The following is a 15,835-nucleotide window of genomic DNA, read 5'->3' on the forward strand; positions in this document are numbered from 1 at the left end:
AGAGGTGAGGCAGGGAGAAACAGACTAGATTCTCACTTTCTCAGTGATGAGGTATTTTCTTACGTCACTGATGACGAGCAAGATCAAAACATACAACCAGAAGACAACAAAGCCAAAGCTCCTGCATCCAAAGCCTCTAAGAAAAATATGAATTGGTCTCAGGCCATGGAAGAACTCAAATAGGATTCTGAAAATCAAATAAGAGAAGTAGAGGAAAAACTGGGAAGAGACATGAGAATGATGCAAGAAAATCATGGAAAACAAGTCAACAACTTGCTAAAGGAAAACCCAAAAAATGCTGAAGAAAATAACACCTTTAAAACTAAATTGACCCAAATGGCAAAAGAGGTCCAAAAAGCCAATGAGAAGAATGCTACTTAAAAAGCAGAATGGGCCAAATGGAAAAAGAGATCCAAAAGCTCAGTGAAGAAAATAATTCCATAAAAATTAGAATGGAACAAATGGAAGCTAATGACTTTATGAGAAATCAAGAAATTATAAAATAAAACCAAAAGAATAAAAAAATAGAAGACAATGTGAAGTATCTCACTGGAAAAAACAATTGATCTGGAAAATGGATTCAGGTGAGATGATTTAAAAATAACTGGACTACCTGAAAGCCATGATCAAAAAAAAAGAATCTAGATATCATCTTTCAAGATATTATCAAGGAAAACTGTCTTGATATTTTAGAACCAGGGGGTAAAATGTAAATGGAAAGAATCTACTAATCACCTCCTGAAAGCAATCCCAAAAGGAAAACCCTTAGGAATATCGTAGACAAATTCCAGAGCTCTCAGATCAAGGAGACAATATTACAAACAGCCAAAAAGAAACAATTCAAGTATTGTGTAAACACAATCAGGATAACACAAGATTCAGTACCGTCTACACCAAGAGATTAGAGGGCTCGGAATATGATAATCCAGACTTCAAATACAAGAATCAAGAGAAGTATGAAAAAAGGGAAACAGGAAAGAGAAACCATAAGGGACTTATTAAAGTTGAACTGTTTACATTCCTACATGGAAAGAGATTTGTAACTCATGAGACCTTTCTCAGTATTAGGATAGTTGGAGAGAATATATATGTATATGTGTATGTATGTGTGTATATATGTGTGTATGTATGTATATGTATGAGGAGAAAGAAAAAGAAAGAGAAAGAAAGAGAGGCAGAGGGCACAGGATGAGCTGAATATGAAAGGATATGTAAAAAAGAAAATTAAGTGTTGAGAGGAATGTACTAGGAGAAAGAGAAAGGAAGAGGTAGAATGTAGTAAATCATCTCACATAAAAGAGGCACAAAAGAACTTTTACAATCGAGGAGAATAAGGGGAAGATGAGAAGGAATAAGTAACCCTTACTTTCATCAGATTTGGCTTCAGGAGGAAATAACATACACACTCAACTGGGTATGGAAGTTTATCTTAACTTACAGGAAAGTAGGGGGAAAGGGGATATTAGAAGGGGGATGATAGAAGGGATGGCAGATTGGAGGAATGGGTAAGAGGAAGCAAACACTTTTGTAGAGGGACAGGTTAAAAAGAAGAGAAGAGAATAAATGGAGGGAGGGAGAGGATAGAGGGAAATAGTCTTTCACAACATGACTGTTATGAAAGTGTTTTGCATGACTACACATGTAAAACCCTATATCAAATTGCTTGCTTTCTCAGTGAGGGTGGATGGGAGGGGAGAGAATGTGGAATTTAAAGCTTTAAAAATGAATGTTAAAAATTGTTTTTACATGATACTAGGAAATAAAATATATAGACAATGGGGTATCTTGCCCTACAGGAAAATAGAAGAGAAGGGGGGTGTGATAGAAGGAAGGGCAGATGGGAAGGAAAGGGTAATCAGAATATATGCTATACTAGAGTGGGGGGAAGGGGTAGATGGGAATAAAACTGAAATTTAAAATTTTTGTAGAAGTGAATACTGAAAACTGAAAATAAATAAATTAAATAATTTAAAAAAGAAAAAGTGAGATAGATCTCCAACACTGACCACCTATGTGGACTTTGGCCTTAGTTTCCTCTTATCCAACAGATTAAGGAGTAGGAAGCAGACTAGATTGGTTTATAAATTCCTAGCAGCCAGCAAGGGCACCCACTTTGCGGCTGCAGTGACAAAACTATAGCTGGCTTTTTTTGCCAAAGCCTACTCTTCTCCATATACTCTTGATTCCATTACTTCCTGTCTTTTCCTGAAGTTTGCCCCCACTATTATCATTCCTTCTCTCTCTTTAATTTTCAATCTCTCCCTATCTACTGGGTTGCTGATACCTACAAACATGCCCAAGTCTGCTCTGTCCTTTTAAAAAAAATTCATTTTATCCAATCATCTCCACTATCTCCCCTCCCCATCCCCGCCCAAACCCTTCATGGCTAAACTTCATGAGAAATTCATCTATTCTCAGTGCCTCCATTTACTCTCCCCTAGCATCATTTTAAACTTTTTATAGTCTGTCTTCCAACTTCATCATTCATTTGAAACTACACTCTCCAAAGCTAACAGTGATCACTTAATTGCTAAATATTTTCTGAATCCTCATCCTTCTTGACCTTTTTGCAGTCTCTAACACTGTACATCACTCTCTTCTCCTGTACACTCTGTCCTAAGTATCAAGATACTTCCCTCTCCTGATTCTCATTTCTGACAACTTCTCAATACCCTTTTCCCTTGCAGGGTCTTCCTCCAAGCCCCCCATGGGCTTTGGTCCCTTTTAATCCAAGGAATTCTTCATCTTTTTTGTGTCACTGGATGATTCTGAAAGGCTGGTGAAGCTTATGAACACCTCAAAATAAGATTTTTAAATGCACAGGATTATATTAACATATAGTTATCAAGACATTTAAAAAAGTTTATAGGACCAAGGTTAAAAAACTTATGCTTTTGTATTGTGTTGCTTCATGATCTTTTCAGCTCCCATAAATTCAAATATCATGTCTATAGAGATGATTCCCAGAATCTGTCTATCCAACCATAATTTCACATTAATAATTGCCTTTTGAACGTCTTGAATCATATAACTCATAGGCATCTTAAACTCAGTATTTCCAAAACAGAACTCATTAATTTCCCCCAAAGTTCTTCCCCTTCCCAACTTTCCTATTCCTGAGGACTCCATTATCTTCCTAGTCACCAAGGCTCATAATCTCACTTTCATCTTTGATTCCTCACTAGCATTCACCCCACATATCCAACCTGTTGTCATATCATGCTATTTCTACCTTTACAACAATTCTATACATCCTGTTCCCTCTACTCATACAGCCACCACCACAGGGCAGACCATCATCACTTCTACATAGGACTATTGTCAACATCCTTCTAAATAATTGCTCTTCCTGCTTCTTTCTCCCAACTCAAATCTATTCTCTTACACAATTACCAAAATTATTTTCTTAAGGTGGGAGGCCTGAAAATAGCATATTCTTCTACTCTAATTACATCAGCTTCTAATTAATTATCAGATAAACATATACTCTTTAGCATTTAAATCTCTTCACAATCTAGCTCCTCCCTCCCTTTCTAGTTTTTCTTAATACTTTAATTACTTCTCCCTCACAAACTGCAAGCTAGTCATACTAACCTATTTGCTATTCTACAAACAGAACAGACACTCCATTGCTCATCTCCTTGTCTTTGTGTTGGCTGTCCTGCATAATAGGAATGTACTCCCTCCTCACCTTCATATCTTAGAATCCCTGGTTCCTGTCCAGGCTTGGCTCAAACCCCACCTTCTATACAAGCAAACACCCTAACAGTGTCTTTCCTGATCTCTCTAGCTGCTGATATACTCCCTCCCCAAACTTCCTTGTATTCATTTTGTATAAGGTATTTATATACTTACTCATGTGTTGTCTCCCTGCAATGAGAATGTAAGCGCCTTGAGGTAAGAGCCTTTTACTTTCATCTTTGTAACCTCAGTACTTAGCACAGTGCCTAGCACACAGAAGGCTCTTGTTATTAGATATAGGGAAGGGTTGTGAGACTTCCTCCAGCACTTTCTCCAAGCAGTAGGAAGACGTTACAAGACAACAGAGGTAATACAAAGTTAGGATTATCAAGGCATAAAGAGCATAGGCAACTGGGCAAAGAATTTAAAAGAAACTTAAATATCATTGCCATATTATGGCACTCTGTTCCACGTATGTACGCAAATGATTGTATAGCAACTGTGCCTTCCTATTCCATAGTGAACATACTTCTCACTAAGATGAGGCTTCTTCCCCTAGACAACACCACATTCCTGGATATCTTTTGACTGATTATTTATATGAACTGGCAACACATTCACTCACACCCTGTCCCACTCACCAACACATATCCTGGAGGAAGAATTCTTTGCTATCCACCGACACTTTCAAACTCTTCCTTTGCCAAAGTCACTCAACAACCTCCTTTGAAAAGTTCACTCCATTGTGATTTTCTACCTTTTTCAAATCGTTGTATCTATATTTTAATGGCTTCCACCAAGTCATTCTCCCTCCTTTATTAAGGAATTTAGCACCAGGCTCACTTATTTTTCTCCTCCCTAAATCCCATCTTTATATTACAGGATTTCAGCATACATGTTGATGCTCCCTCAAATTCCCTAATCTCCCAATTCTTCAATCTCCTTAGATCCTATAACCTATTCTTTCACTCCTGCTCAACTATACACACAGAGATGGCTCACCCTTTTCCATAAGTATTACACCTCTTTAATCAAAAACTGTAATTATTTCTCTACTTGACCATGATCTAATAGTATCACCCCATCTCCCCATGTCTCACCCCTCCCAAACCTACTCTTGGCCCTCAACTAGATCTCTAATCTCTGAGCTTTTAGGCTTGTATCACCAAAATGCCTACTGGACATTTTAAAATGAATGGCACAGAGACATCTCAAAATCAACAAGTCCAAAACAAAATTCATTATCTTTTCCCCAAAAGCAAGTTTTGGAGACATGTTTTGGGGTATATTTTTTGGGAAACTTTCCTTGTTTCTGTCAAAGGTACCACATTCTTCTAGTTTCCCAGATTCAGAAACTCAGCATTATACTCAACCCCTGACTCTTCCTCATTCCATATATGCAATAGTTGCTAAATCTCCCCCACATCTCTTGTATCTAATCCCTTCTCTCTACTCACACTATTCAGGCCCTGTTAATCAGTCTCCCTGTTTCAAATCTCTCCTCACTCTACTCAATCCTTCATACAACTACCAAAGTGATTTTTCCTGAGAACATATCTGATCATGTTACTCCTCTAACTCAATCAACAACTAGTGATTCCCTATGGCCTCAAGGATAAAAGAGAAACTCCTATGTTTAGACCTTTTCCAACCCAGATCTTTGTATTATTGTACACTGCTCCTGTTCTGTGCCTTTGGACTAGCCACTGCTGCTGCTCTCTCTCCCCCCAACCTAGAATACATTCCTTCCTCAGAGTCCCTCTAAACTTCAAGAGAGAGCTCAATACCACCTTCTAAATGAAGCCTTTCATGATCCTTCAAACTTCTAGTATTGTCCCTACCTAACTTGTACTAATTAACTATTTTGTAAGGTATTTGTTCTATATACACATCCTTATATTTGTACTTATGTCCTGAGGTGGAATATAAACCTCCTTCAAAATAAGATTATTTCAGTCTTTGTATCTATACAACTAGCAGAGTGCCCGGCACCTATAGATACTTAATACTCATTGATTCATTATTAAATATGACAGTAATTGGCTAGGGCTTCAAATCTTAAAGACTGCCTTGAAAGAGATGCATTTTTCAGACAGTAAAATAAAATGAATAAATTGTCATATAGTAAGATAGCAAAGTAAAAGCTGATTTTTTTTCTTATTCAACAAAAATTCTTACATGTGGTCAAACTGAATTTTGAAGACAAATCTCCATGTCTACAAATCGTCTTATCTTGGCCATTTATTTAAAATTTCATAAAGTCTATGTCATCCATATCTGCCAGTAGCTTTGTAGGTATAAAAAAAAGGAGAAAGAAGGAGAAAAGAAAAAGGAAAAACTCTAAGGATTATTACTATAGGCTTCAGTGGCATGTTAAGACATTTTGATCTATTCAAATCTATTACAGAAGAAAAGCTTTGCAAAAGCAAAGGAGAATTTGAAAGTTTTGCCCCTCAGCCTGCAGCGTTATAATCTATAAGGCCTTTGTGGAATGAGGACATTTTTATACATTTAGACTCCTTAAAGAACATTAGTAAAAGCTTATAAAGTCAAAGAAAAATATAGTACCAATTCATCTTACCCAAATATACAGGCTTTTACATATATTATCTCAGTTAAAAAAAAAATTATCAATGTATCTATTCCCAAAACATCCTTTGGTTCCCATATCAATATACTCTAGAAAATGAAATATTTTATTCTACCCTTAAAAGAGTACTAAACTTTCTCTTAAACTGTATGCAAAATTTCAGAAAAATTGAGGAATCAATAAAGGCAAAGTAAATTCTGAGAGAAATATATTAGCCTACTCATCATATGTACATTGGGTGCCTAAAATTATTTTTTTTAATGAACCCTTCATTAATAATAACTGGCATTCATACAGGGGTTTGAGATATAGAAGTACTTTACATGCATTATCTTATTTGTACTTCACAACAGTCCTCTGTGTCAGGCAGGTCTCACAGTATTATTATTCCCATTTCACAAAAGAAGAAACTAAGGCCCAGAAAGATAAAAGTAAATTGCCCAAAGTCACACAGTTAGTATCAGACACAGGTTTTGAACCCAAGTTTTCCCAACTCCAAGTCCAACACTTTATGTACTATATCCCAGTAGGTGGGGTATGTATAAGTATAATATTAACTATCTACAGAGCATAGAAAATAAACAGGATATTTTTCCAAAATTGCTTTTAATTTGGACATATGTGCCTAGTAGTCAAGAGTAAAGTATTAACTTAAATTAGTATTACTGTTAAGTACTAAATGTCAAAAATGTGAATAAATGAATTACAATAGATACAATGATATATCTGCCCAGAAAAGGATCAGATAAATTCTCCAACACAGTAAGGTATCATGAAATTTAATAATATACATGACACTATAAAGTAACCCTAGAAAACAAGCAACCTCAATTTTTAAGATTTCTCAATCTCATGCAAATTACCTTTATGTTCAAGTAATATATTATCTTTTGATCAAAACTCTATATATTTTTCTCTTTTTTTAAATATATGATAGCTGGTTTCATCTGTAAGACATGACAGACATTTTTAATTTTAAAAATATAAATAGCACATGTAATAAAAGAAACTAAATATTTTGAGGTTTTACATATAAACATGCATACATATATAATTTTTCTGAGTAACTACTGGGTTTACATAATCATCAACTGGCTACTTAAAGTCATGTCGTATTAAATTAGAGTTATTTAGTCTACTTACAAAGCACTACCTAATTTAGAGTGTTGTTTTGAGCCTACATAACTTGAGTTATATATTATTATTTAAAATAAGCTTATCCTACAAGAATGAGTAACTTTCCAATTATCTTACAAATATTCCAAAAAAAACTAAACTATGATCATAGAGTGCTTTCAAGTTTCAAAACAGTACCTAAAAGATAGTCACATTAATTGCCTTACATTCAACTATATTTTGGATACTGCTAAAACTTCTGGGAAGGGAAAAGAGTAAGAATCAAAGACAGTCAAGATTTTCATAGTCCTCCTCAAAAATTGCAGCAAAACTGCTGGAAATTGTTGCATGAAAATATAATCTTCTAAAAGATGCAAACCAGAGAAAAATTCTGACAATTTTTAATATATGCCATTTGTTGTGTTTGTCCTTCCTTCTTGAAGAGGACCATTTAAGAAAAGATAGATGGAAAAATCAAGGAGATATAAATACTAAAACAATACTAAAAACATAAAAATTCCTAAACTCTTCCCAGGTAGCCTATTACACACACACACACACACACACACGCAGAAAAAGACAAAAAGAAGAAGGGAACTGAAGAATTGAATATAGCTAAGAAACCATAGAATAAAAAACGTGTATAACAAAAGTTCACAACTTCATATTTTAAAAAAATAAATCATGGGATGATACAACAAAAATGAGAATACAAATCACCTCTCCAAAAATGAGGTATGGTGATAAAGAAGCTCAGAAAACAACTCAAATAGAAAGAGATTCTGAAGCAATACAGCAAAGCTACAGACTTAATAGACTTACCCAAAAACAGGAATATCAAAATTTTTGGTGTCCTAAAACACAAGAATGTGATCACTATATTTCAGAAAATTATTCCACAAAACTTTCTACAACTACCAAAAACAAATTACTTCTTGCGGGTACAAGGACAAAAAATTCAACTTATACATATATACGCATGTGTGTGTGTGTATGTATACACACACACACACACACACACATACAAACACATATATAAGTGTGTGTGTGTGTGTGTGTGTGTGTATATATATATACATATATATATATATATACACACACACATATATATGTATGTACGTATGTGTGTGTCTATGATTTCAAAAACAAGATAAAGGAAAAAAAAATCCATCAAGTAAGTTACCAGAAAGAATGAAACTGTACACCAAAAAACACTGTTCAGGATCTCAATGCATTTTTCTACACAAACAGAATATACTGAAACAGTAGAAACACATAAAATGTTAATACTTGGACTTCACTGAAGATTTGGTTTTACAATGAATATAAGCATCCTCATTGAAGGTAAAAAAAGTGTCATTTAAAAACCATAAGAATCTCCAAGAATTCATGGACAAAAATGCATTATAGCCTCCACTGTACCTCTAAAGAATAGTACTGTACTGGTAATACTGGTGAATGTTAGTTGAGCTTGAAAATGAGAAAGAAAGAAAGAAAATAAGGCTGTGTATGTATAACTTTCAAAACCCAAGGGAAAAAAAGAGTAGTGAAATCAACAATAAACTTGTACTCAGAAAACCTGACCTGATGTCATCCTGGGTATCTTGTCTGCTACTAGAGTTGTCACAAGGATGACTCTGTGAGTTAAAAGAGGATGAACTTACATTCTAACAATTTCATGCAACTAGAAAAAGAGTATTTTAGCTACATATCCATAGAGTATATTTTACATATAATAGCAACGGACATCAAAGAACAATTTGTATCTGACTCATCAAAATTGATGAGAATGAATTAACAGCTAACATGTATTTTTAAGATCTGCAAAAAAATTGACATAGATGATCACATTGGAGCCTCACAACATTATCTGCAGTTATCATTCATCCCCATTTTACAAATGAGCAAACTAAAGTTCAGAGAAGTGACTTACTCATGATGACACAGGTAGTAAACGTCAAAGGTAAGGAAGAAATTGAGCTCTTCCTGACAATGTCCAACACTGTATGCACTACGCCATGGCAGAAGGAAGGCACAGAAAGCTTCACAGAAGTTACATTTGAGGTTGTCTTCCACTGCTTAAGAGGGGGAAGGAAGGTACTGCAGATACACACACACACACACACACACACACACACACACACACACACACACACACACACACACACACACACACACACACACACACACACACACACAGTTGGGAGACCTGCATTCTAGATCCATCTCAGTGACCCTGGGCAAATCCTTGTAACATTTCTTAGCCTAAGGTTATTTAGTGGTCAAATATGTAAGGAAAGATACATAGAGGGTATACATTACATTCCAATGACAGAAAAAAACAATTTTGTTGGAGCACGATTCTAGAGAGGTTAGTAATAAGATATAAAACTAGAAAAATGGATGGCACCAAACTATGAAGAGCTTTGAATAGCAGGCAGAGGATGTGGCTCTCAGGAAGAAATGAGGAACCACTGAAGATTTTTAAGCAGAGTAAAGGCCAGAAGATACATGAAGAAGCTATTACAAAATAGTCCAGACTGGGAGTAATAAAAGACTGTTCTAGATTAGTGGTAGTGGAATTAGAGAAGTGGGACAGATGCAAAAGAGTTATAGAAGTAGAATCAACAGGACCTCATAAATGATTAGTTTTAAGGTGAAAAAGAGGGAAATATCAAATGTAATAATGCTCTGCCACTTAATAACTGTTCAACCTTGGGAAAGCCACTTGGTGTCTCTGGGGCTCAGTTTTCTTATCTGGAATACTAATGAATAAAAAAAACTCTTTCATTAAGTACTTACTATGTAACATATATTGTGCTGGGCTTGTATTCCAAATTTTAAAATAAGACAGTTCCTGCCCTAAGGAGCTTAGATTCGAATAAAGGAAAACATCTATAGATGAATGATGACCAGAGAAGGAGAGTTTGGTCTGGCAAGTCATAAGGATGAGTTTATCCAGAGTAGATAAACTAGATGAGATATAAATGTTTGGATGACCCCAAGTGCCCTTACAGCTCTACATTTTGTGCTCTGGATGAATAGCGGTACCACATAAAGAAACAATTAAGTCAGAGGAAGGAATTGGCTCTGGAGGCAAAAAGATAGCCTCTATTTTAGACATATTAGTTGATGGTAGAAAAGCCAAGTAGAGAAGTTCTGAAAGCACATGGTGGTGCAAGTCTTTAGCTCAAAAGACATACTAGAGATACTGATTTCAGGGTCATCTGCACAGAGGTGTTAGTAAAAGCCAAGAATAATAATATTCCAAAGCAATCAACTGGAAAGGGGAGAGGTCAAAAAGAGACAGGGGGAAGGGGAAAGGGAAGAAGATAGTCCTCCTCAAAGACACTCTCAAGGTCTCTCTCAAGAACTTTGGATTTGACTATACAACATGGAAGACACTGGCACAGGACCGCTCAGCATGGCGTGCCCACATCAGAAAGGGTTCTGTGCTCTCTAAGCAAAGCAGAATTGAGACTGCACAAAGTAAACACGGGAGGCGCAAATTTGGGATATCCACCCCAAAGAGTCACATGGACTATCTGTACCCAACCTGTGGTAGAGCATTCCAAGCTCGTATTGGTCTGATCAGCCACATTCGGACACCCTGAAATTTCACTTTATCATGGTGATACCATTTTGGTCTTCTTCGAAGATGAAGGACAACAACCACCAGGGTTAAGTAAACTACCTAGTACATAGTAGGTGCTTACTAAATGCTTATTAACTGAAGACTTTTAAAAAATAAACTGTGCATTAACAGAAGGCCATGCTTTCTTATACATGTCTCCCACACCTGGAACACTCTCCCTATCTCCACCTCCTGACTTGCTTTCAGGACTCAGCTAAAGTCTCATCTTCTAAAAAAAGCCTTTCCTAGTCCTCCTTAATCTTAGTGTCTTCCCTCTGAGACATCCTCAATGTATCAAACAGATAGGTAGGTAAGTAGACAGACAGATACATACACACATACACATATACTAGCAGTTAAAAGATGACTACTGGAAAAAAACAATTCATAGTGTGGTAGGTTTGAAAATCAGATTCAAGGGTTTGAGAAATTAGTGAGTGGTGAGGAAGCAAAGCAACAAAGAAGGACAGTGTATGCAAACCAGAAAGAAATCTGGTCTTTGCCTTATTATGGAAATGTTAGCCATGGGCAAATTATTTGACCTCTCTGGTCCTCAATTTCCTTATCTGTGACATGAGACAGTTGGATCTCTAAGATTCCCTCAAGTCTAAATCCTATAATCCTATAATTAGATTCTATAATTCTGTAGTGAAGGAAGTATCATAAAAAGTATAATATCATCACTGATCAAGACAATATAAAGTCAACACTAATAGATACAAAAGTCAGGTCAAATGCAACAGAATCCTATTATCAAAGGTCAAGCACACATTTCTCCATTTAAAAACCAAAGACCAAATGAAGTGGAAAATGATAGCTATCATCAGTCACAAGTACAACTACCAGGTAGTTTTGCTTAACTGTTATTAGGCAATATACTTTTTAGTGAAGAAATTGTTTAGAGAATACATTTTGTAGAGTAGTTTGAAAGTCTGCAGGATCACAGTAAGTAAGAAGAGCCCTTAAAAGTCATCTAGTCCAACTCATTTTACAGATAAAGAACTGAGGGAAGAGAGATTAAGCAACTTGCCTAGGATCACATAGTAAGTGAAGTATGATCTGAAGCTATGTCTCCCTGATTTCAAATCCAGAACTATTATGTCCAAATAAAATATATCTATACATTTTGAAAGTTTACCAATTTATATCTAAATATACATGTGTATATGCTTCCACAAAGTATTTTAAGCAATTCAAACTGCTGAAATGTAATTTTTTAAAATCCAAAATAACTTTTGACAGCACCCATGAACAAAAGCAGAAATCCAAACACAATCATCATTTAATTCTTTAAAAAGTTAATTAAATCACAGGCTACTCACATTTGTCTATCTTATCCATCTACCAATACTATAAGTTTTAATTATTTCCTACATTTTGATATGTCACAGGGATAGGAACTGGACTTCTGATTTCCCTGGTATAAGGAATTCCCAGATAAGTATACTCCATCTACCAATGTAGATTAAAACCTCCTGGTCGAATAACTTGTCAATAGTCACATATTCAGGATGTCAGAGGAGAGACTTGAAACCTGGTCTTTCTTTATACCACATACTGCCTAGGATAAAGTTATCCCTTCCACATTGCAACTTTCCCCATTGAGGTTTCAATATATTGCAAATCAGCCTAAGAAATTAAATGGGAATTTTTAAAGAGTTTCGCAGAAGCCAGAGATGACAAGCAAAGGCCAGCAGACAACACAGAAAAAGTTTAGAAACTCAGAAACACTATATATACAGTATTGTATAGTATCAACATATTTTATCTTTTAATATCCTAACAATTCAGACTTCTTCTCCAGTATGAATGGAGGGCCAAAAGATTTTAGGAGGATTTTCCAGATCATGGGTCTCCACATCCATAAGCCCAGTCAAGCAGAAAGGATAACCGTATATTAGCTAATAATAATAGCTAACATTTATATGATGTTTTCAAGTTTGCAAAACACTGTATATACATATATACACACATATATAAAGTTATTTATGAATAACATCAAAACATAAAAGCAAAAATTTACAAGATATAAAAGTTCACTGTTCACCTACCCAACATTCGGTAATCCAACAATACCAATTTTCAATGAAGTCCCAAATCTTCCAATGATTGGATGAGGTTTAACTCCATCACCTCCCTTTTTGGGGGGCATCTGCAACATCAATATGCAATATTTAATCAAGGCTTTTTTCTCTGTCTCCTCCACCAAAACATACAGGTATTCCACCAAAATGGATATAACCCATCTTTTAGGGAGTCATCACAACAAAACAGGAAATGCAATAATCTTCGAAAATGACAGAGCTGCATATAGCTTAGTACAGAAGGTCCTTTCAAGAGCTCTGACAGTTCTACCTGCAACCACTCCTGTGAAGTCCTGGAAAGGCTTCCCACCAATAGCGAGGCAGGCTTAAATCTCGGCTGAAGCCTCCCCCGGCCGGGCGTGCTGACTGCGCTACCTGCAAACCTGCCATGTGGCTCTATGAATGGGTGAACCCGAGTACGAGACAGCGTTAGAAGAGACAGGAGTGTGTCACCCCGCCTTCCGACCCGTCCGGTCATTATCCAGCCTACCACCGTGCTGTGGATTCTGAGCTCCACACCTAAACCCTCCCCATATATGGGCAGATACTAAAAATAAGCTTGGGCTCCCTTCTAACTCTACGTGTTAGCAGAGCTCTTCTGCTCGAGGCACTGAGCTCCAGCTCCAAATCCTATCTGCAACCCTAAATTCAATCCATTATTAGGACGATTTGAAAAGGTCTCGATGCCAGTGCCAGCACAAGCCAAGGACTGAGGGGTGCCTTCCCTGCCCGCCCGCAGGACCGTGCGCCCGGGGCTCACTAGGGCTCCGTGCGCCCGGGGCTCACGAGGGCCCGCAGCTGTCTCGTGTCACTTATTGGAGGCGCAGATGAAAAGGACGAGTTCGCTCTTCCGGGTCCTGTCCCGTCCCCGGGTTCAGAGAGGAGGGATCGCGCCTCAGTGTCCCTCGGCTCCTTTCCCCGAGGCCCCCGGGGGCGCAGCCGCTCCCCGCTGGATCCTCGGCCCTTCCACCTGTCCGCCCCACCCCCCAAATCCAGCTCCCACAGGGCGGCCCGGGAGGCGATGTGCCCCGGCCCCAGGCCCGGCCTGCCACCCCATGTGCGCACGCCCGAGCCCGGGGAAGGACGCAGCTAGCCAGGCCGTGCGGCCTACTCCGAGGGCCGGCTCCTCATTCATTTCGCCCCGCCCGGGTCGGACCGGCGGCACACCGACTCCGGGAAGCCGCGTGGGGCAGGCCCCGAGCGACCGAGGCCCGCGCGCCCAAGCCGCGATCTCCCCACGGGGCCTCACCTTGCTGAGGGGGCGGCTACGATACAGAGGTCCCCGGAGCTCGGGGAGACGGATGCAGACGTTAGCGGGAGGCGGGGAGAGCGGAGGGAGGGAGGGATTAAACGCGGCTCCGTCGCCCCAGCACCACGCACGACGGAGGCAGCGGAACAGGCGGGCCCAGCTGCCCACAAGCGCCCAGGCAGCCGCAGCAGCCGCAGCTCCAGAGCTCCGCCCCCTCCCCGCCCATTGGTTGGCCACGCCCCGAGGGAGAGCCGAGAAGAAGAGGGCGGGGCAAGGGCGCGAGGCCGCCTTCCGGGGGCGGGGCTCCCTTGCTTCCTCCAGCCCCGGAGTCTGAGTCTTCCGCCTCTTGCAACACGTGGTCCTTCCTGCCTCTCTCCTGCTAAGTCTGGCCGCACCGTCCCGCCTTCTCTGCTCCTGAAGACCCTTCTTCGCTCTCATCCGTGCACTCTCAGTAAGCCTCCTGCCCTGAGTGGTGCATCCGCGTGGTTATGCCCGCGGGGAGCCATCCTCCCCCGGCCGGGATGAAAGTATGCAAACGCTTGCGTTTCTTTGTTTGGCTTTTTTGGAGGGGGTGCTCCTTAATCTTGGTACATTCTCCCGCTACCGCGGCTTACCCCCGAAAAGAATGCACACCCAGTAAGGGAAGGAAGGAAGAATACTTGGATTCCTTATGGTCCTTAAGAAAGAGGGCTGGATTGGATGCTAATCCTGGTTCTACTGCGTAGCTGTGTGATTCTGGGCAAGGCGCTTAACCCCCCTCTGCCTGCGTCTCCCCCTTTGTAAAGTGGGGATAATAACTTCTACCTCCCAGGAGTGTTGAGAGGACCGATCGTTGTAAAGCGCCTTGTATCTGTTATTTTATTCTACCGCTAATTAGCACTGTGGTCCTTTCTAGGTCTAAATTTCTTCTATCCCCAGCAATAAAACATCTGTAAAGAGTATTTTGAGTTAATTTTTGCCTTTATGTATCATCTCCTACTTAACCCCCCCTCAAAAAACGTAATATACTCCGAGGCAGCTGGATGTTAAGGCTTGCAATGCTTTAACAACCTTAAAAGTGTGTTCTGCAGGTGATTGGTCGGTGCCCTCTCCTGGTTCAGCTGGGCTCCTTACTCTGTTTACCTCATGGGATTTTTTTTTTTGTAAGTAGAAGATGATACCACTCATCCACCATTACTACAGGAAGAATTCATTTAATGTTTCCTAGCACGACCTGAACAGAGCTAGTATTCATTCATTCATTCAACAGTTGCCAGTGGCCAGATTCGGTACTGGGGGTAGAAAGAAGGAAAATTGAAAGCAGTCCATGCTCCAGCCCAAGGTCTTTGGTAATCAAAGCCACCAGTTGAAAAACTGCAGGCAGGGAGATAGGATGCAGATTGCAGCAGGAGACAAGTGCTGTGCCTGCCTACGTCTTAGCTCCTAACCAGCTAACCTCAGCCAATTAATCTCTAAGTAGGTTACCACTTTTTTTTTTCAAC

General features: G+C 39.0%; 1 protein-coding gene across 1 annotated transcript in view; it reads right to left on the reverse strand.

Annotated features, from left to right (window-relative positions):
* The window catches only part of OLA1 (Obg like ATPase 1), a 260,413-nt gene extending 245,974 nt beyond the window's left edge, over nt 1-14,439 (reverse strand). Inside the window, exons 1-2 of the mRNA XM_072612356.1 lie at nt 14,355-14,439; nt 13,073-13,173 (exon numbers count right to left, since the gene is read on the reverse strand). Coding sequence (XP_072468457.1) covers nt 13,073-13,173 — 101 coding nt within the window. The 5' untranslated portion in view covers nt 14,355-14,439. The remainder of the gene's footprint in view (nt 1-13,072; nt 13,174-14,354) is intronic.
* Between the last annotated feature and the right edge of the window lie 1,396 nt (nt 14,440-15,835).

This window comes from Notamacropus eugenii, chromosome 5 (assembly GCF_028372415.1).
Source record: "Notamacropus eugenii isolate mMacEug1 chromosome 5, mMacEug1.pri_v2, whole genome shotgun sequence".
Lineage (NCBI taxonomy): Eukaryota > Metazoa > Chordata > Mammalia > Diprotodontia > Macropodidae > Notamacropus > Notamacropus eugenii.